This window comes from Ambystoma mexicanum, chromosome 1p (assembly GCF_040938575.1).
Source record: "Ambystoma mexicanum isolate Mex_15411 chromosome 1p, UKY_AmexF1_1, whole genome shotgun sequence".
In the NCBI taxonomy this organism is placed as follows: domain Eukaryota; kingdom Metazoa; phylum Chordata; class Amphibia; order Caudata; family Ambystomatidae; genus Ambystoma; species Ambystoma mexicanum.
Window position 1 is genome coordinate 742,450,125 of NC_090921.1, and position 21,376 is coordinate 742,471,500.

At 49.3% G+C, this 21,376-nt stretch overlaps 1 protein-coding gene across 2 annotated transcripts in view; it reads right to left on the minus strand.

Moving 5' to 3' along the window:
• The window catches only part of LOC138580052 (methanethiol oxidase-like), a 489,426-nt gene that overhangs the window by 35,391 nt on the left and 432,659 nt on the right, over positions 1-21,376 (minus strand). For both annotated transcript variants that reach the window (XM_069650290.1, XM_069650292.1), the window contains exon 9: positions 11,294-11,415. In XM_069650290.1, the coding sequence (XP_069506391.1) occupies positions 11,294-11,415 (122 nt within the window). The remainder of the gene's footprint in view (positions 1-11,293; positions 11,416-21,376) is intronic.

The following is a 21,376-nucleotide window of genomic DNA, read 5'->3' on the forward strand; positions in this document are numbered from 1 at the left end:
GACGTGCTGTGCGTCAATCACGGATAGACCATAGTTTCTGATGCATTGGGATGCAGAGGGTGCTATGGATGTGGGACCCTGGGCACTGTGATTGGGGGAATAAGGGCACTGGGTTTGGGAAAAAAATTGGCACTGTACATTGTCATGCAATAAATTGACAGAGGCTGAAGAAGCAATGTCCAGTCATGTGAATTATTTTTTCACAACGGGTGTATTGAACAGATAGTATTTTCAACATGAATGAACCCTCCACCCCGCACACAACCACTCCCCCAACACACCCACACAGTCCCTCCCCCACCCTCCACCCCCCTATAGCCCCACACATCAAGTGTACAACATGTGTCCAGATGCACTGACAGTCAACACGTGCAGGGTACCCATGCTACTGTGGCCCCCTTTACAATGGAGGGGGTTGCATGTCTGTGCGCCGCATGCTGCGCAGGGACCTGCGCACATGGCTTGTCTGCGTTGAGCTGGCAGGCGGGGTAGTCGAGGAAGTGGATGTATGTGGCTCGTATGACGCAGGACGCCGCTGCTCCATGGTGTTGGCCATTCTCTCCAGTATCTGGGCCACAGTTGCAAAGCCCTCATGGACCCGCTCTGAATTTTGATTTACAGCCTTGATGATGGCCTCAGTGTTTACTCATTGCCCGGCATGTTGCCTCCCCATCGGCAACATATTGCTTCACAAGTGCATGCATGGACTCTTGATGGTCCTCCATCCTCGTCAAATGTCCCTCGAGGTCCCGTATTGCGGTGGAAGTTTGCATGGCTGGCGTGGACGTGCGCAAGCCAGGACTCCTCTGGTGGAGACCACTCCTCCTGGATGCCCTGGCCTTCAGGCTCATGCTGAGGGGTGCCCTGTGGTGTGTCCTGCTGCCTGGCCGTTTGTCCACCATCCCCCAACATGCTGCCTCCTTTATAGGTGTCCTCCGCATGCCTCTCGTCCTCATCGGCACTATGTTGGGCGGATGCAGCAACCTCCCCAACTGAACTTGTGGCTGCCGCCTGTGTGCCGTCATGGTCGCTTGCCACAGATGTGGGCTCATCCAGTGAAATGTGTGTCTCCACGGGGGCAGGTGTTTGATGGACCTGTTTTGGGGGCTGTGCAGCCGGTTGGGCAATGCTGTGTGCCTTGTGAGCACCTTGGCTCATCATTGTGCCCTTGGGCGTGGATGGCCTGGTGCCATCGTCCTGACCCCTGGACCTCTTGGCATGTGTCCTGGGCTGTGCTGCTGCATCATCCTCGTCACTGTCTGCATCCGTGCCTGTGGGGGACAAAGCGGCAGGGCATCAGTGATGGGAGTACTTGAATCATGCATGCATTGGTGTTTGTGCAGGTTGGGCCTTGTGGTTCGTTGCATGCTTGTTGGCGTGGAGGACAGGGTGCTTGCAAGATGGGGGGGGCGTAGTATTGGCATCCCTCAGGTGTAGACATGTTTTCCATGATGTCTGCTGTGAGGCCAACAGGTGTGTTGTAGATTGCATGCTGTGTGACATGTGATTTTTGTTTGTGTATCGGGTGTGAATTGGGTATAGGAGCCGCATGAAGCATGCGTTTTGATGTGACAGTTGTGGGTCCAGCATCTCGACAGGGATGTGTGTATGTGTGTATGATGGGCCATGTATTTGCTGTCATCAAAATCACATTTGTCGGCCTACATTGTACTTTGGATGTCAAATGTTTGTGGGGACTTGTGTGGTGTGCAAAAGGTCACTCACCTAATCCGCCGATGATGGGACTCCAAACTCTGCTCCACCAACTCCTTCAATGGCCTCCATGTCGATGGTGGAGCTACAGGTTTCCTCCAACCTCGACAGCTTTATGGGGGAGTTTGGGGGAGTTTGGACTGCCGCCTGTTGCCTGCCCCTGGCTGCGGTTGACCTATAAGATATTACGGACTCGCAGGCGCAGGTCGTCCCACCGCTTCCTGCAGTCCTTTACGGAGCGTGCGGTGGTTCCAGCCGCACTCACCTTTCTGGCAAGCTCCTCCCATATTCTGTTTTTCTTTAGTTGTGCTGGATGGCGCAGGTCTGCACTAAAAACTACATCCGCCTGCTCCACTAGCGTATCAGCGAGCATATTCAGCTCATTATCACTGAAAAGCGGTTTGCGCACACGTGCGGCACCTGTCCACAAGTAGGGATTGGGAAGTAGGGTGCTCAGGTCGTGTCTTCGGAGGATTGCAATGGATTGTGTTTTTAAAGATTGCCGCCAGTGCATTTCCTGTTGCAGCACGATGAGGTTACTTCCGGCGCCGGTAATGACGGTACCCGTAATGACGGTACCGTTATTAGCGGTACCGTTATTTAGGGTGCCAACGGTGGCAGGGGATGTTTCAACGCATTCCTTGATGCCGCTATCGCAGGTGTGGGGGACTTTACTGGCAAGGCGGTGCAGTCGTTACCGGCATGCATGGATGCGCGTGCATGCAGACTCATAATCATACGTTGTTTGCGGTATGGGTACTGCACAGACACGGTCATACCGGCATGCCGGTATTTTGGTTTATTACTGCCTACCTCATAATGAGGCCCAATGTGTTGGTGGAACCCCCTTCTGGGGATCTTACCTGCGGGAAATTTGATGGCACACCTAGAAATCTCCTAGAAGCATGCACTATGCATTTTTTGTTTCGTGAAACTACGTTAACCACGGACAAAGCCAAGATTGGCTTTATGGTTTCGAACATGTCTGGGGGCATATTGCCATGGGCCACCCCTTTGGTGATCAATGCAAGTCTGATGGTCGCTTCTTACCCTGCCTTCGTCCACAGTCTTAAGATCACTTTCGAAAGAAAAGAACTTACAACACATACAAATTGTTGTTGGATATCAAACAAGGCAACCAAGATGTTCTCACTTATGTGACCAGATTTAAGAAATTGGCTTCCGAGGCTGGGTGGCCAGAAACTGCTAAGTTCACCGTATTTAGGAGAGGACTATCAGACGAAATCAAGGATGAGCTGGGCCGCATCCCTCGGCAACAGTCTTTGGCTGACATAATATCTCTGCTTCAGATAGAATTTCGTCATCATGAACAACGCAAAGAAAGGAGAAGACAAAGAGGGGTCCTTCTATCCCAAAACCAGTGACACACCCAGTGCCCAAGGACATTCCTTCTGCTGAAGAACCAATGCAGGTCCGATCAGCCAGAGGCCCGCTAACCACAACAGAAAAGCAACAAAGGTGAGACATGGGCTTGTGCATGTACTTCGGGTCCCAAGGACATCCGCTTCGAGACTGCCCAGAAGTTCGGCCTAGGAAGCAGGGAAACTTCAAACCCTGGTCATAGAGGGGATACTTGACCGGGGTGATACTAAAGATTCCCAGATTATTGACTCACAAGATCCAGGAGAGGCAGAAGATCAATTGATGGTTTTGAAGGTACGACTACAGGATGGATCTGGTTTCTCCATTGAGACATTGGCTCTCATCGACTGCAGAGCTGCAGGACTTTTCAGGGATGTGCAGTGGGCAGAAAAACATCACTTCAAACTGGAAGATCGATCCATAAGCCAATGTGTAGATGGCCAGCCTTTAAGTTCCGGCTCTATAACTAAGAGAATCAAAAAAGTCCAGATGCATATAATGAATCACAGAGAAGGACTCATCATTTGGGCAGCTCATTTCCCACTCATCCTGGGTATCCCCTGGTTGCGCTGACATAATCCTGAGATCAATTGGAAAGAAATCCTGGTGACATTCTCTTTGGGTTTCTGTAAGGACCACTGTTATCTTGATAATGCTCCCACCTTGGCCAAAGTGGCCAAGGGTCCACCAGAACCCTTCAGCAAGTGTCACTAGTTCCCACCAGGTACCAAGAATTCATTCAAGTCTTCCAAGATCACCTACCCAAAGAGCTGCCCCTACATCAGCTGGAAGATTGCGCCATCAATATTCTTCCCAATGCCATGATCCCTTTCAGAAGGATCTAATCTCTCTCTATCCCTGAAAAGAAGGCTTTGCGACAGTATCTCGATGATAACCTCACCAACGGTCTCATAAGGGAATCCAAGTTGTCTGCGGGGGCTTCGTTGTTTTTTATTCCTAAAAAAAGATACTAGCGAATTAAGATCTTGTATTGATTATGGGGCTTAAAAAGAGTGACCATAAAAGACCGGTATCCCATGCCTTTGATAAAAGACATCTTGGAAGTAGTCCAGGAAGCTACACTATTCACAAAACTCAATCCAAGAGGGGCTTACCATCTGCTCCGAGTGAAAGAAGATGACCAGTGGAAAACAGCATTCTGTACTCCCTTCGTCTGTTCGAGTACCAAGAAATGCCTTTCGGTTTAGTAAATGCTCCTGCCATATTTAAACGCTTTATGGACCGTTTGTTTTCCAATGTCTTGTTCCGGCATGTAATTATATATCTAAACAATATTCTCGTCTATTCTCACAATCTGAAGGAACATCAAATTCATCTCTCTGGAGTGTTACATCGGCTCCATGAAAACCAGTTGTTGGCTAAACCGGAAAAATGCCTTTTCGAGGTACATTCTGTGCCTTATCTAGGGTTCATCCTGTACCATCAAGGCCTACAAATAGAACACCCTTAAGGTACACACTATTACCTCTTGGCGTACTCCCAACTCGGTCATACAAAGATCTCTGGGAATAACCAATTTCTAGAGATTGGTAATCCCCATTAAAGAAGGCAGTACCCCTTCCCTGAATGGAGATCACAGAAAACTCTTTTCAGAAGCTCAAGGACAGGTTTTGACCGGCACCAGGCCTCATACAACCTGTACAGACCAACCCATTTATTGTAGAGAATGACACCTCACATGGAGCAATTGGCGCAGTACTCAAACAGGAAGGAAACGACCAAGAGGAACATGCAGTGGCTTTCTACTCTCTGTTCTGACTTGAGTGTCGTGTAGACCGATGAGACCTCCGTCCCCAAGTGACGCACAGGGTAACTAAAAGAAACCCGCTGTACGACCTTTGAGGCCACAGGTGGGAGATGACTTCCCAGATCCACGGAACCTCTGGAACACCGATGCTGCTGTCAAAAAGGAACGAGGTTAAGTACCAGGCAACTACAATACATATTCAGTAAATCAAAGGATCTAAAAGGTCTTACCTATCGGGTGTTAGGAAAACCCAGGAAACCTAGTAGAGGTTCGAGACTCAGATGATGCGGCGGTCCCTGAAATAGTAGGACCGTAAGATAGCGTGGATGTAGGATCAGCCACCTGTAGGAGTGAAGGCGTGACTTGAATCCCCAGAAGGGAAATGGCGTAGGAGTTCAGTGAAGTACCAAGGGATGATCCAAAGACAAGTCAGGATGTAGTCCAAAGTCCGGCACCAGGTAAATAGTTCCAAGCAAAGGTACAAAGGGTATCCGAAGGAGTCCGAGGTAGAGTTCCGTGATCAAGGTAACAGTGGAGCAATACGTAACGCCAAACAGAGTCTGAAGACAGCTGAGAAGCAATGAGTGTTCTGTCTCTCAGACCTTTATACTGTGCGTTTCTGGGTCATGTGACGTCTCTGGGTCATGTGACGTCCACCAAGGTCACGTGAGGAACGCCACTCTGGATCACGTGATCGACGTGGAGACGTAACACCGCCCCTTCTGCTATACGTTCTCCAAGGCAATTGCCAATGCAGAAAGGGTTGCAATCGAGCCCGTACACCATAGCTGGTACGGAGTTTCCGGTCCTTTGAGTTCACCGAATCACTTGAGCCTCGAACCGTGGGAGGAGATGTTGGGGAAATGTGAGCAGTGTCCTGGTGTGTAGCGGACTGGTGTGCAGAGGACCGCCTAACACTCTCGAACTTTAACCCCAAGTGAACAAAACTATATAGTTATCGAGAAAGAGTTATTAGCCATCTGTGCAGCTTTCTATAGAGAGGAGACATCTTCTGCTCGGTACTGCACATTCTTTTGAAGTCCGCACAGACCACAAGAACCTCCAAGTCCTACAAAAGCTTGAATGTAGCAATAGCAGACAGGCCCAATGGGCCTATTTTTTCTCCCAATATGATTTCCACATTGCCTATTTACCAGGAAGTCCAAACATTGTGGCTGATGCCCTGTCCCACCATACCTTGGCTGGTGAAGAAGGAAAGGATCCTCCAAAACAAGCAGGTCATCCAGGTTATTCAACCCTTCCTGGCTCAAGTCAAGTCCAGATATGATCACTTTTTTGATACGTTTGTCGTTAATGGACAAGAACCATCTATACCAAAGAGAAGGATTTTTTTCTAGAAAGACTGCTTGGTAGTTCATCAGGCTGAATTGCAAAGAAAGGTTGTAGGTCTAGGCCATGATATCCCGCCTGCTAGGCAAAAGGAAGTAATGTCTACCTTGGAACTCCTTTCTCTCTCTTTCTGGTGGCCTACGATGAGGACCGATGTGCAATCATAAGTCTCTTCCTGACCGGTTTTTGCCAAGAACAAATACAGTTTTCAGAAACCAATAGGAAAACCCATTCAGTCGCCTGTTCCCATCGGCCCATGGTCACACCTCTCTACTGATTTTGTAGTGGACTTACCTCCTTCAAAGGGTCATTCGGCCATCATGGTCACGGTAGTCTCATTTACCAAAACAGTGCATTTCTCACCCTTACCTGGTGTTCCTTCTGCCCCTGAAATGGCTGCGGTCTTTCTCTGTGACAGTCGGACATGCTAGCTTAGCCGAATTTGCACACAACAATTCATGGCATACGGCTACGAAGAGGAGCCCTTTCTTTAGTTCCTCTGGTGACCATCCTCATGCACTACCTACTTCAGTGCTCCCTGTAACCAATTTGCCCTCTCTTGATGTCTTGCTGAAGGAGATCTTCGACAATCACAAGACTGACAGAACATGTCTCCATAAGGCTAGGGAGTGATACAAACACTACGCTGATAAACTACGAGGGGAAAATCCTGAGTGGAAGATAGGGTCTGGCTATCCACTAAGTATTCGCCACGATGGATCCAGCCATTCAAGTCGTCACCCCGATATTAGGGGCCTTTTCCAGATAAATCCTGTAGCCTACTGATTAAAATAACCCAAGGCTTGGAAGTGCATAGCTCAGGTTTTTCACTCTTCCCTTCTTAAGATTTCTCATCCAGATCCCTACAATCAATTTCATTTTAAGAGCACTACCCTGGAACCCAAAGAAGACGCAACTCCGGAAGAGTATGAAGTGGATTGTTTGTGGGCTTCCAGATACTACAGAGGGAGTCTGCAGTATCTTGTACCCTGGAAGGGATATACCTCCCAGGAACGCAATTGGGAACCAGCCTCACAAATTCACGCTCCAATCCTTCTTCGCCGATTCCATAGAAACAACCCATGGAAGCAAGGACTGGAACTGAGCAGAGGGGGGTCATACTGTCATACCTACTCAATGGTCTCTATGACACCGATGGCGGAGGCAGGGCTAGCTGTTAGATTTCAACACGTTTTCTCCCTGTGCCAGTCTAGTTGTTGAATTCAAGATGGTGCTGTTCACCATTCTTATTCACTCTGCAGCAGAGGCTCGCTGCGTTGCAACCCTCTTGGACCCGCCTCTGTGGGTAAGACGCTGTGATTTCCCTTCAGCATTTAGCCTCCCTGTCTCTTATCCTTACCTTTCTTCCTCCCTGCGTGATCTCCCGTTTCTTCCTCTAGAGCATTTCTTCTGCCTGCCTATTCTTGCATCCACACAGCACTCTTGTCAGGAATTGGGGCTTGGGCAGGAACAAGGGTTTTGTATATGTAAGGTGACTAAGAACTACATTACCGAGCAGCCTGGGGAAAGGCGTGTAGTTCTGCTTTCGCGCTTCACACCAGCCGACTATGACTGAGGGCTTACTAAATGCGCCGGCCGCCCCTTGCTCAGGTGCAAATTATTGTGGGTTTCCAGCATGGGCGTCACAACGGTTTGTTTGAAGAGCTTTGCAGACGTAAAGGACGCTGGTGGAATGCTGCAGTCTCAGATGCCCGGGCCACGACAGTGATCAGGAACAGCCCAGCGCGTACCCCGCTTACATTCTTCAGAAATAAGTGTTGGGCCATTGTTTGCTGTGGGATGTGGAACTACCGAATGTGCGCGGCTCACACGTTTGCTAAAACAAGAAGTGCGGCGGCTCGCAACCACTCCGTTTCACCTTACAGAACTGTGTTCTTGAACTTTATTGTGCAAGCAAAGTCTATTACCATTGGGAGAGAGAGTGCACGTTGCGGGGGCACACTGAGGGCACTGTCTGAGAAATAGTATCAGAAAATTACACGCATTACATGCAGAGAAAGGGGTCTTACTCCATGAGCTGCTTAATGGGGAACTCCTGAATGTACTGTCACATCAGGCTTGCTTTTGCTCGCCCACAGGGCCATGTGTTTTTTTTTCATGAAAGGGCAATACCCTTGTGTGCCATGCTGCTTGCTACAAAGTCCATGTCTGTTACCATGCTGCCATAAGGTCTATGTTCCATGTGCTCATGATGCATTAGCTTCCATGTGATGTGCTTCCATGTTATGTTAATTTTATGCTGCAATAAGGTCCATGTTGTATCTGCTTCACAAACATTGTAGCAGAATACAGGTTTAAGTAGGAGTGGTCAGGTTTGGGTTCTAGGATTGATGTATGCAGGATATGTGAGAGTAGGACAGGACTGTTACTTCATATGTGTTGTTTTCCCCCTAAAATACCCCCAAACATATCCAATTATGCTACCCTATTTCCTCTTACCGGTTTTCTTTATCTCCCTTACCTATCCACAACCTCTCCCTAATACCTCTTCCCCCCCATTGGCTGCCACGTGGTTACCTGTTATTTCTAATCAGGCACCCGTGCCAACCACATTGGGAGGGTCGATCAATTCGGCTTCTGTGGTTCGGGGGAGAGTGTCGATACTCTCTCCTCCCTTGGTTCTTGACAACTCCTGTGACACCTCTTCAGTGTTCTTCCTGAAATTCCAACAAACAGTTTTTTTTTAGCCTCCAAGCTCTGAGGGTGCTCCTCCAGTCTGCAGGGTGTTGTTTCTGAGACCCTCCAGGAATCACTCTGGCGGCTGGAGAGGAATGTTCTTACCTCTTCCATGAAAGCTTTCTAAGCACAAAAAGAAAAACAAGAAGACAGCTGTCGAGACGCCACGCGAAAAGACTGAACAAGGATCGTCAGGTGAGGAGTAAAGGTTAACATCTAACGGTCATGCATTTGAGAGAAGCAATCTCACTTTGCATGGAACTGACTCGCTCCCAGCCTTGCCGACCTTTCATCTCTATTCTCACACTACGCAAGACTACTTGTGTGTGAGATGGAGTCAACACTGGTGAGACCATAGAGGCGGACTGGTGAAATCATGGGGCCAGGCGAAACCACCATTTAAGTGATGCAACCCCTGTAGGTGGTATATGGGGGAATCCCGTGAGCTCCCCCTGTCTTCACTTAGTTGCCCCGTCACACAACCTGCAGTCAACTCTTCAGGGTGACTTCCCCCAGGAAATGCATTTCACAAAAAAATAGGGGAAGTACCATGTAGTATTATATCCAAACGGGAGTAGTGTGTTAGGGGGATGAAACCCCAGTACAATCAGCCCCTGGGAAGGTGTGCAAATGAAAACCTGTACACTGGAGGCCGCCTGCTTAATTGTTGACCAAGACCTGAGGAAAACCAGACACTGGCGAAGAGAGGAAAGCAAATAGGGCATACATGTATGAACACACTTAGACTGAATGAGCAAATGCAGTTAATTAGGACACAGACATCAGTACCTTGGGGGCTGTCCTGCCACTATGATAGTCCCTCTTGGGCCAAAATGCTGAATAGGCAAAGTGAGTCCTCGGGATGAGGGGGCCAGAGAACTCACCAAATTGGAACATAAGGAAGTCAACATTTCTGCTTTTGCTTGGCTAAAAACAAACCCACCATCAGAACAATTCATGAACCATTAGTGCCATATGCCCATTATGAAAAGAGACAGCACACACCACTAGGTGTGTGAGAATTAGGATGGCATTGCGGAGTGCGAGGGTTGTAGCAGTAAGAGAATCAGAGGGTAATAACAGGCGGTGGCAAAGCCAAGTAAGCCATTGTGTGAGAGAGTTGAGAGACCTACTTAGTAAGAGAGTTTTAACTTGCAGGAGAGTAGAGCCAGAGGATACAGTTGACTCGAGCATTCTAAGTACTGCAGTCTGAAAAGCACCCAGGTAGGGTGTGGCTAAATTACATGAAAGAAGACCGCTAGCGTAAGAGTGGAAAACTGCACAGCCTTACCCTGGTAGGAGTTCACAGATATCCCTAGTTCGGAAAGCTGCACAGGTAATGCCCTGGTCACAGCATGCAACATGGCTTCAGAGGCCAGCACATCTTCTATAGCAACTGTCCAGGCCAGGTTAAGAAGTGTGATGGGCCCACTTTAAATCTCACTAAGCCTGTGAGTGCATTGAAGGGTGCTTTTCTGGGTGGGGTGTGAGCAACCTGTAACTATGCAGTTACACATAGTGACTGGATAATGGACTAAGGACATAGGGCCTCATCACAAGTCTGGCGGTAACTCTTAAATGCGGCGGTAGCGCTATTACTGCTGCATTTAAGGGTCTGCCATATCATGGCTTTGGCGGATTTCCCCCCAGCTCTAAGCTGGGGGGAAATCTGCGGCAAATTTGCCGATTTTCTGCGTTATTACTGCCGGCGGGAAATCCGCCGGCGGTAATAGTGCAAATTTTCCCCATTGAGCCCAATGGGGAATGAGGAATTCCCGAATGGGCCCAATGGGGAATGGGCACTAACTGTTCCACCAAACCCGTGATCTGGCACTAATAGCGCCGGGGGGTTTGGTGGTAGGGCTAATAGCGCTGGCGGTAATACCGCTGGTGTTACCGCCCAACTCGTGATGAGGCCAGGGCCATTTTACTTGATTGGATTAATTCCTCTATCCTTACACTGCTACCAGAGAACCTTGCTTTTTGCGCTGGTCCTCCAACCCATTTCTGCAGAGAAGGAATAAAGGTTTTGAACTATTCCTGTGTGCTGCAGGATTAATTGTATCCAGCTAGGGACTAAATGGTGTAAGGTTGGGATACTTAGAGCCCAATTCAGAATTCACACCATAAAACATCTTTCTCTCACTATAGTACGCTTATTCCCTGAGGCTGAGCTCCCATATCAGAGGCATCCTTCTTTGATCTATATAGTGCCTGTCTGTTGTGTGATCTGTTGTATCCATCATGTGCTACTTTGCCACAGGACTATCAGCCTTTTGGATGGCAGGAGAGTCTAACATGCCCTATATTTTTCCCTAAGCATTCCTGGACATATATAGCGGTCAGTGTTGGCAAATATCGAGCGATCAAATGCACACTCACCTGCCCAACCAATTTGGGCTCGCTGGTGTTTGTTATATCATATTGGCGCACATCTCCATGGAGCCAGTTGCTCAAGTATAGAAATCGGTCATCCAATGAGATCACCATACTGGTGATAAGACCTAATGGAGAGAAAAGAAACACACTAAGACCCCCAAAGCCCAATGTAAACCCAATCGGTAAGTAGCACAACATACAATATGCACAGTATGGTATTTACTTAGAAATATACAGGTGCTTTTTTGTGTGAAATGAGTCCCACCTTTTTTTTACTCCATACCTGTTCTGCACAATGTTGACCAGTCTCTTCCTATTAGTCCCTCATGGCTATGGTTCCCAGAAGGTCTGGAGGTGGAGAAGAAAACAAGGAAGCCTCAAAGAAAGAGCCAGTGAGGTAGTGTGGCACTGGAGAGCATCCTGCACAGCAGACACATTCCACGTGACACAGGTATCCAGTGATGTTACCGAAAAAAACACAATGAACGTGTGCCGAAAAAATATCACAAAATAAATATATATGGGGTGGGGGCAAGGGGTTAAAAGCAGTGGGGGTGGGTCGGGTGGGGTTAGAAATGTGGGGGAACTGGGCTTTTGGGGGGACCCCGAATAAAATAATTTGATATTACTTTTTTTCGGTAGAAGTTCATTCAGTAAAAATAACTTTGGTAACATCACATAGAACTCGTTACATAGACCAGTGCGGGAGAATTAACCTCCCCCTCAGGGAGAATGCAGGGTGGTCCACACTGCAAACCCAGCGCTATATGTGATACACACAGAGACAGTTTCCTTATCAGAAGCAGAGCTCCGAGCGGTCCTGATGTCAAGCGGCATAGCAAATGCTCAGGCAAGCTCTAATACGAAGTGGGACATTGATCATGATGGATATCCTCTAATAGGCACCTACTGTTCTCCACAAGATTGAAAGAAATCAATAGGTGAATGAACAGTGGCTAACCCAGCCCCACACTACAATGTCAGAAATGGTCTCTCCCCCCTGCCCTTTCAGCTTCAGAGGAGGGGTGCGGCTTGACATCCTGTAACGTCTCTGAGTCCCTTCCCTGAACGAAAGCCCGAACACAGGACTACAGCCAAAGCTACCAAAGACATAGTCGGAGCCGGAGTCATTTGGAGTTAGTTGGGGTTATTTACTGAACCTGCTGGATTCCCCATACACGCTGGCCATCGGATGCTGTATTGTGCCCCGTGTTAATTCAGTATCAGTTTCAGTATCCTGCCTGCAGCCCGCTCCTTGTGCTTCGTTCTCCGCTCCAATGCAGTTAGATTACGGTTAGATTACGGCAATGCCCAGCTACTAGGAGCTAACAAAAGGCACATTGCAAAATGTCAAAAAATACAAAATTGGGCTGTGAGAATCATCAAAGGAAAAAGGAAAACAGAACACATCAGTGAAGATAGGAGAAATCTACACTGGCTTACTATAGAAGATAGAATACAGTTCAAAACCCTGACGCTAGCCAACAGGTGCGTCCATGCGAAAGCCACAGCATACCTCAAGAAGAAACTGGTTACATATGTACCGAGATGGGGACTCAGGTCTGAAGCCCAGGACAACCTTGTAACCACCAGTTTCAGGAAAACCAACGGACTCAGCAAAGCCTTTCACACCAAAGCTGCGACCTTATGGAATAACCTCCCACCACAAATAAGACTGGAGCTCTCATACATTACCTTCCGAAAGAAATTCAAGACCCATTTGTTTAGATAACTCCCTTAATCTAAGCCAAAACCCACCTGAAAATCTGTAGATTCATGTTGTCCCGTGACTTGTTTGTATAATGTGATTCTGCGTGTACATGTGGCGCCCTGATGCCTGCGGGCTACTGTACAAACAAATAAATAAATAAATAAATGCCGGCTCTGGTAGATCACAGTGAAAATGGAGGCAAATAGTGCCCCCCCAAATGCCAGGTGATCTGTTGGTGGTAGCTGTGGGTCAGTGACTGATTGAATACCTGTAGTGCTCCTGGTTTGTTGCCAGATATATACCTAGACTGGTCCAATCTTCACAAGACTGGCTCAGTCTTCACAGGGGTGCAACATGGCTAGCATAAACTATAATCCAGCCATAATACGATATTATTCATATATATATATATATATATATATTTATTTCTATACTCATACTCATACATATACACTTTTAATGCATATATAGGTCCCTGGAATTGTCAGCAAGCATTTGGAAACTGTCTAAAGGTTCACCATAGTTTGCCAAGGGATTGCAAGCATTCTCTAAAGGTTCTCTTTTGAAGCTATTGAAGGCATTGTTGACTAGGTTACCAGTGCAGCATTAAGGCCCATTAGAACCCATTAAGGGTTAATTTGGCGGTCCAACTTAGCAACTAAGAAGGATAGAATATCATAAAGCTATAGGAGGGCTTGTCCATAGCCTGATGCCTGACGCAAAGCATGGCTAGGCGCAAGGCCTCTGGCCGTGCCTCACCACTCGCAAGTGACACAAAAGCTGCTAATGTTCCAAAGCTTACCCAGGCTAATACAAATCTTACAGAGGCTAATTTACTGATTTAAGAAATTGAATCTCTTCTGATAGATCCCAAAAATGACTCTAGAATAAGGAGTGTGGGTAAGGCTGGGAAAAAGGATGATATGATATGATATGGCATTTATAACGCGTCTATACACAAGGATATACAAGGATGGCGATGAATCCTCGACCGTGAGGGATACCCTAACAACAGTCTCAGAGGCAGTACCCCAAGCACTCCAACTATGTTCCAATCCATTCAAAAGTAGCAATCAAGATATACTCACGCAATATTTTTCCTCGAACAAAGGGATGGGGACACAGGGAGAATGGCACCGCCCCAAGGGAAAAAGGCTCACAGGCCAGCTCACAAGTTAAAATCAAGCAAGCAAACATGCAGAGCCGGTCTTAAACCCTGTGAAGACCCTGTGAAGACCCTGTTGAGGAGCACAAGCTGACCAGACCTATCTACTCAGAATGCCTCATAATCTGAAAGATCATCCATTGATAATCACAGAGAAAGAGTCAGATATAGAACCTGGACAATAGGAACTGACCAAGAGACAAGAAGCTATACATGAGGAGAATGCAAGAAAAGTGATGAATGTCTTTGTACATGGTGATGGGAAGAAGAGTGCACAGGCAATATTCAGCAGCGTCAGAATGGAAATCCCCCAAGGCATCACACAACAGGAGAGGGGATGACAGCCTGTGGCGAATACAAAATACCAGCTGCTGTGCTTGCACAAGGGCAGAATTATTAAGCCATCATCAGAGCTGAAGTGGATGCCCTCAAAAATGGTACAAAGGCAAGGGAACAGACCCAACAAGTGGCCAGCACCTCTAAAGCTCCAAATTCAAGCAAGTGAGAGGATAAACCCATGATAAATTCTAGAAAATCCAAAGGCAATGGAAACATCATGGGAAATACTATGGAAACTAACAAGGGTGTTACACAGGCACCACCTAATAAGGACATCTTGACAGTGATTAATCGATATACCACAATGAATTATCCACAGAGGATGAAATGGCTGCACAAAAATATTCACATGGAAAGAGACCCGAGTGGACAAGCTGCACTGGACCTAGAAGTGATGCAACTTTATTTTTTTTTATTTTTTTTTAAAACCTTTATTTTTGGGTTTTTTTTTTTTTTTTTAAAAACAAAACAACTACACACCCACATTAGGGTGGATTTAACTCTGCGCCATGTCCCGCCTCCCCCCTCCCTCTCCCCACCCCCTGTTCTCCCGCTCAGTCTTGTGACTCCTATAGATGTGCTGCCTTGTTCTGGTTACTTGAGACATGTGGACGATGCTGCTAGCTCTGTGTCTTTACGGCTGGCTTGTTCCTGCGCCAGAGGTGTCTGCTCGAATGTCAGGTGTCTCCTCTACTTCATTTAGCAGGAATTGTACTAGTGGTCCCCAGATGTCAGGTGGGCGGGCATGTAAGGGTAGGGATTTAATAAAGTCCGTTTCCACATCCTGGCAGTAAAGAATGTCCCTTCGCCAGGCGGGGATTGTTGGAGGTGGGCCTCGACCCCAGGCCATGGCCACCCTCCTGCGGGCTAGTGTCAGCAGGAGTCCTGCCAGTTTCCTTGACGGGGCGGAAAGTGAATTTGTCAAGCCTAGTAGTGCTGCAGTTTGGCTCTGTTGTATCTCTTCGCCCACTATTGCTGCTATCGTCTCTAAGACTCGGGTCCAGAAGGGTGTTATTTCGGGGCATTCCCATGCGAGGTGGACGAAGTCTGCTGGTTGCGTCCCACATCTCTCGCAGTTCGCAGCCGCCTCAGGGTGGTGTCTGTTAGCTTTTGCTGGTGTGTGATAGGTCTGGTGGAGGAAGTTGAAATGAATTAGCTTGAGGCGAGAATTGAGAGCTATTTTCTGTGTTTGTTTCAGGATGTAGGTCCAGTCCTCGTCTGGAATAGTTTGGTGCAGGGACTTCTCCCATCTGGTCTTTGCCTGAGTAAGGTTAGGTGTCGTATCCGTGATGATGGATTTGTAGATTTGCGACACCAGCCTGCCCTCGCCTTGTGCCTGTATGACATTGTGTAGTAGTTGCCAGGTTGGGGGTTGCTGGGGGAAGTCTGGCATGAGAGCTTGTAAAGTGTACCTGGTCCTGAAGTATAGAAATACGTCAAGTGCGGTGTTGCCGCCTTTCAATTTTGCTTGTTGTGGTGTTATGAAGCCGTCCTCTGTGAAGAGGTCTCCCAGGGTCTTTATTTGTAGTTTGTCAACCCACTGGTGAAATACTTTCTCAGATGTCAGTGGAACCCCTGGGATAAACTTTACGGGTAATAGTGGAGAGTATCGCGATTGTACCCCGTATTTTTGAGCTAGTCTCTTCCAGACTTTGTACGTTGCGAGCATTGCATTCATGGTGTGGTTGGGAACGGGAATTTGGCTGAAGACGACTGCTGTTAACAAGTTTGGTGAAGCCAGGGCTCGCTCCACTTGCACGTGAGGCCTGATTGTATGGGTGGTGTACCAATGGCTGAGGAATTGTGCCTGTGCTGCCCAGAAGTACTTCTCCAGGTCTGGGAGGGCAAGTCCACCGCTCGTCACTGGGAGTGTCAGTGTTGCGTGTGCCACTCTGGCTGGTTTGCCTGCCCAAAGCAGCTCAAGGACCATACTCTTCAGTTTCTTCAGGAAAGTTTGGGGTAGCAGTATCGGGATGTTGGTGAATAGGTACAGCAATTTTGGCAGAATCACCATCTTAACTAGGGAAGCTCTCCCCCAGAGCGTTAGTGGTAAGGACTTCCACCGCGTCACTTTATCCTGGAGAGACTTAACTACCTCTTCGTAGTTGTCACGGAACACCTCGTGGTAATTCAGGGACATTTGGACCCCCAGGTATCGGACTTTGGACATTTTCCATGTGAGCTGGAAGTCATCGATGAATGGTTTGGTAGCAAGGGTCAACGGGAATATAATGGACTTTACTGGATTGACTTTCAGGCCGGAGGCTGTTCCAAACTTGATTACTTCCCTCATGACCGGGTTTAGATTTTCTTCGGGATCTCGGATAAACAGTGCCACGTCGTCTGCGTAGAGGGATGTTATGAGCTTGTGTGGTCCAATCACGAGCCCTCTTCGTTGTCTATGCTCCCTTAGGTTGGAGGCCAGCGGTTCCATTACCAGGGCGAAGATGAGTGCTGAGAGCGGGCAGCCCTGTCTGGTACCCCGTTGGAGCTCTATGGGAGCAGATTTTGCCGTGCCTACGATGATGTTGGAGCGTGGTTTGTTGTACAATAAAGAGACAAGTTTGATGAAGCGAGCGCCCAGCCCCATTCTGGTGAGTACAGTGAACATGAACGGCCATTCCACTGAATCAAATGCCTTCTCGGCGTCTAGGAGGACTGCGATTGCTTGACTTGAAGGATCGAGTGCCTCGATGACGCTGAACAGCCTCCTGATGCCAAAGGTTGTATTACGGCCCGGTATGAAACCCGCCTGGTCTGCCAGTACCAGGGTGGGCATCAGTGGAAGGAGCCTGTTGGTAAGCACCTTCGCTAGTATCTTGTTGTCAAGGTTGAGGAGGGAGATGGGTCTGTATGATGCACAGTCCTCTGATGGTTTGCCTGGTTTGTGCAGGAGGATGATGTTGGCTTCGCGGGTGGAGTTGGGGAGGGATCCCTTATCCAACGACTCTTCGTACACTGCTGCCAGAAGGGGGGCGATGGTGGGTGCAAAGGCTTTGTAAAATTCCCCGGTTAAGCCGTCAGGGCCGGGAGCTTTAGAGTTCGGGAGGGCTTTTATGGCAGCAGTAATCTCCTCTTGTGTGATTAGCTCGTTTAGTGGTTCTCGCAGGGGCTGTTCAACCCAGTACAGTTCAGTGTCCTCTAGGTACTCCCTTGCGGCGGTCGGGTCTCCGTTGTGTCTAGTGCTGTAGAGATCTTGATAAAAAAGCCTGAATTCTTCTGCCATGTCTTCGTCGGTGTGGGCTATTTGTCCCTGTTTGGTCCTGATCCCTTCTATCGGGGGTAGTTTATTGTCGGCTCTGACCAGGTTTGCTAGAAGAGCGCCCGGTTTTTGCCCTTCACCGTATTGCCTGACCAATCTGTCGCGGTTTAGGAATTTCACTTCGCGATCGGCAGCGTTCCTGAATTTTTGTAGCTCTTCTCTCAGAGCGACTGAGCTTGTTGGGTTGTTTGTGTTGGTGCTTTGGAGTTCTAGCTGCTTTAGCTTCTTCTCGCTGGTTGCCAGCTCCCGTCGTATGAGCTTCAGGATGCCGTTTTCTTTGGCATGGCAGACCCCTCTGGTGTAGCACTTTAGAGTTTCCCAGAGCGTGCTGGCTGAGGAAACTGACCCCGTGTTGGCTTCTAGAAACATTGAGATCTCCTCTTTCAGTTCCGAGGCGAAGACCTCGTCTCGCATGGAGCCTGTTTTGAAGCGCCACCTCAGTAGGGGAGGTTTGGGGTTAGCTGGGTTGAGGACGAGAGTTACCGGGGAGTGGTCCGAAAGAGTTCTTGGTAGGATATCGCATGCGCCGCTGGTCCATGGGCCGTTCCTTGAAGTGAAAAGGTAATCGATTCTGGAGCTCGAGTTGTGCGGCGCGGAGTAGAATGTGTAATCTCGCAGCTCTCCATTAGATGCTCTCCAGGAATCTTTCAGGTCGAATGCTTTGCATATTTCTTTTATTTGGAGGCAGGCTTTGGACAGAGGATGTGGGCTAGCGTGGGATCTGTCCTTCACCGGGTCCAGTACTGTGTTCATGTCCCCACCCCAGATTATGGTTGCGGGGTCTCGAGACGAGAGATGGGATAGTACCCAGCTAAAGTTGTCGGGGCCGTCTACGTTTGGTGCGTAGGAGTTGACGAGGGTGATTTTCTGACCTTCTATGATGCCACTTACGAGGATTGCCCTCCCTTCGGAGTCTTTGGATATGTGGATAAGGCGGAAGCCGATCCTCTTGTGTATAAGAATTGCGACCCCTCTGGAATATGACGAGTAAGAGGAGAAGTACCTGTGGCATCCCCAACTCTTGGCCCACTGTCGGTCCTTCCCTGGGAGCAAGTGTGTTTCTTGAATCATGGCTATGTCCACTTCGTGTCTTCTGAGGTATTGGAGGATTTTCCTGGTCTTCGATGGGACATTGCCTCCTCTTATGTTCCAGGTTATGACATTGAATGGAATAGATTAGGGTCTTTGTTGCTTCGACGTTTATGTCTCATGATTGCTGGTATTGCAGCTAGGGCTGATCTGGCGGATTGGATGGAGTCGGGGGGTTCGGAGGTTGGGCGTTGTGCTGGCGTTGGTGCAGTTGGGGGGTGTGGGGGAGATGGCGCGGAACCTGAACGCTCCTCACTGTTGAACCATTGTGAGGATGCACACCTCAACTGGAGGTGGTGTGGTGTACGTAACTTCCCTCCCTCACGCGGGCAACCCCCAACAGACCTGCAATGTTCCCCTTTCATCAACAAACAGTGAGGGTTGCTGTGCTTGGGGCACTAGGTGCCTCCCGAGGGTCAGGGGTGGCTCTCCTGCGAACTAGGAGTGATTCTCTGCTGTAAAGGCTTGCGTGGATGCGCTGGAGGTACGAGTTCATCTCTCTTAGCTGCCCGGGACGATTAGTTATGGTGGTTCTCTGCGCCTTTGGTTTTCGCGCTGCGGCTTGGGATTGTTTGGAGCAGGTCTGCAGCCAGCACGGTCCAGGTAGTCGTCGGCATCATCAGGTGTGTGGAAGAAAAGTGCTTTCCCATCATGTTGAATGCGAAGCTTAGCCGGGTATAGCATTGAGTAAAGTATTTGGTTGTCCTGCAGTCTCCTCTTTACGGTGGTAAAGGAGCGTCTCTGTGTCTGTACGCTGGGAGAGAAGTCTGGGAAGAACTGAATCGGATCTCCGTCGTACTGGAGGTTCCCTTTTTCCCTGGCTGCTTTGAGTATCGCATCGCGATCTTTGTAGTTTAACAGTTTTGCGATAATTGGCCGTGGGTTTGCGCCTGGGACTGGTCTTGAATTTGGGATTCTGTGGGCACGTTCGACTACAAACAGCTGGGAGAGGAGTTCTTTCCCGAAGAGCGTCGTGCAGATCAATTCAACGTGGTCCTCCATTTTCCCTTGAAGTTGTTTCTCCCTAACTCCTATAATTCTGATGTTATTTCTTCTTGAGCGCCCTTCTAAGTCTTCCGTTTTTGGCGCAGACTGCCTTCATTTGGGTTTCCAGGGTGGAGATTCGCGTGGTCAGGGCCGACGTGCCGTCGTCTAGGTCGGAGACCCGTTGTTCTACGGTGTCTAGCCTGTCGGCGTGCTTGTCGAGTCTGTGTTGGAGTTGGTCCACTTTAGACGAGAGATTGTCGAGTTTGCTGCCTAGGTCGCCAATTCCCGCCTTGAGGTCCATCAGGATTTCCCTAATGTCGAAGCTTGGTATCTGCTCGTCCGACCTGGAAGTAGCGGGCGTTGGGGACGCTGCTCTGCTCCCGTCGATGGGAGGTTTATTGTTATGGCTTGCTTCGAAGTTCAGCTTCTTTTGGGTTTTATCTGTTTTCCCCATTACGCTCTTGTTTCTGCGTTGAGTGCGTTTGTGACGAGTCCGATGCCTTCGTCGTGGTTTTGGCGGGTATTACGCTGTTTTGTGAGATTGGCCTACGATGTCCGCCTTTGTCAAACTGGAAGCAGTTGAGTGTGGGGCCAGGTTCTCATAGGTTCTATGGCTGGTGTAGCGCGTGTTTGGAGTACCCGATTTTGGAGGAGGACTCGTGGCGTCTGGTGGCGGGGGTGATCTCCGTCGCTTTAGGCGGGCGCTCCTGCTACCGCCAGCTGGAACTTGGAGTGGGGAGTCGTCGCCAGGTGATGGGGCTTGTGCGGTGTTGGGATGAAGGGGCAGCGGGAATATTCTCCAGATGTTGTCTGCCGTTTTGGGGTGGGGGACTCCCTTTTGTTTTGTGTTGCCAATGTGCCGGTTAGGCCATGCGTGGCCGTTGCTGGTGGGCGCCGGGGCAGGCAGTCTGTGAGGGGTTCGACGTTGCGCCCCCTGAGCTTTTCTCAGTGTCTGGTGAAAGCGCCGGGGTTTATGCTGCCTGGTGGGTCGGGAAGGCCGACCTTGCGCGCCGACTGGGGATCCTACCTGCGTGCCTGGCGTGGGTAGCGTAGTCCTTCGCGCTCCTTGCGGGATTTTCTGCCAGGCCGCTGCGGGGACGGAGACCGTGTGTCTCTTGGCGCTGTCGTGCGCACGTCCGCCCGTTTCTTGGTGTGGCCTCGTTCTCTGACCCAGCGGGTCGCTGCTCACTCTGGGCGCCGGGTGGCACACCGCTTTCTTCTGTGTTTCGTGCCCGGACAGCTCCTCCCCCTCTCGGCCTGCTCTCGGCCTGCTGTTGGCGTGGTCCGCGGGCCTTGGCGCCCGGGCCGGATCTCGGCCGGCGCTCCGCCGTTGGAGAGGATGATGGGCTCGGGGTGAACAGTGGCGCCTCCCGAGCGCACCCGGTAGCAAATTTGGGTGAATCGGATGCCGCAGAGGTGAGGATGTCGCAGGATTAATGGAGAGCCACACGGAGCTCTCTAGGAGGCGGCCATCTTGGATGGCTCTCTAGCGCCCTCTATGTGATGCAACTTTATTACAAGGTCACTGACCTA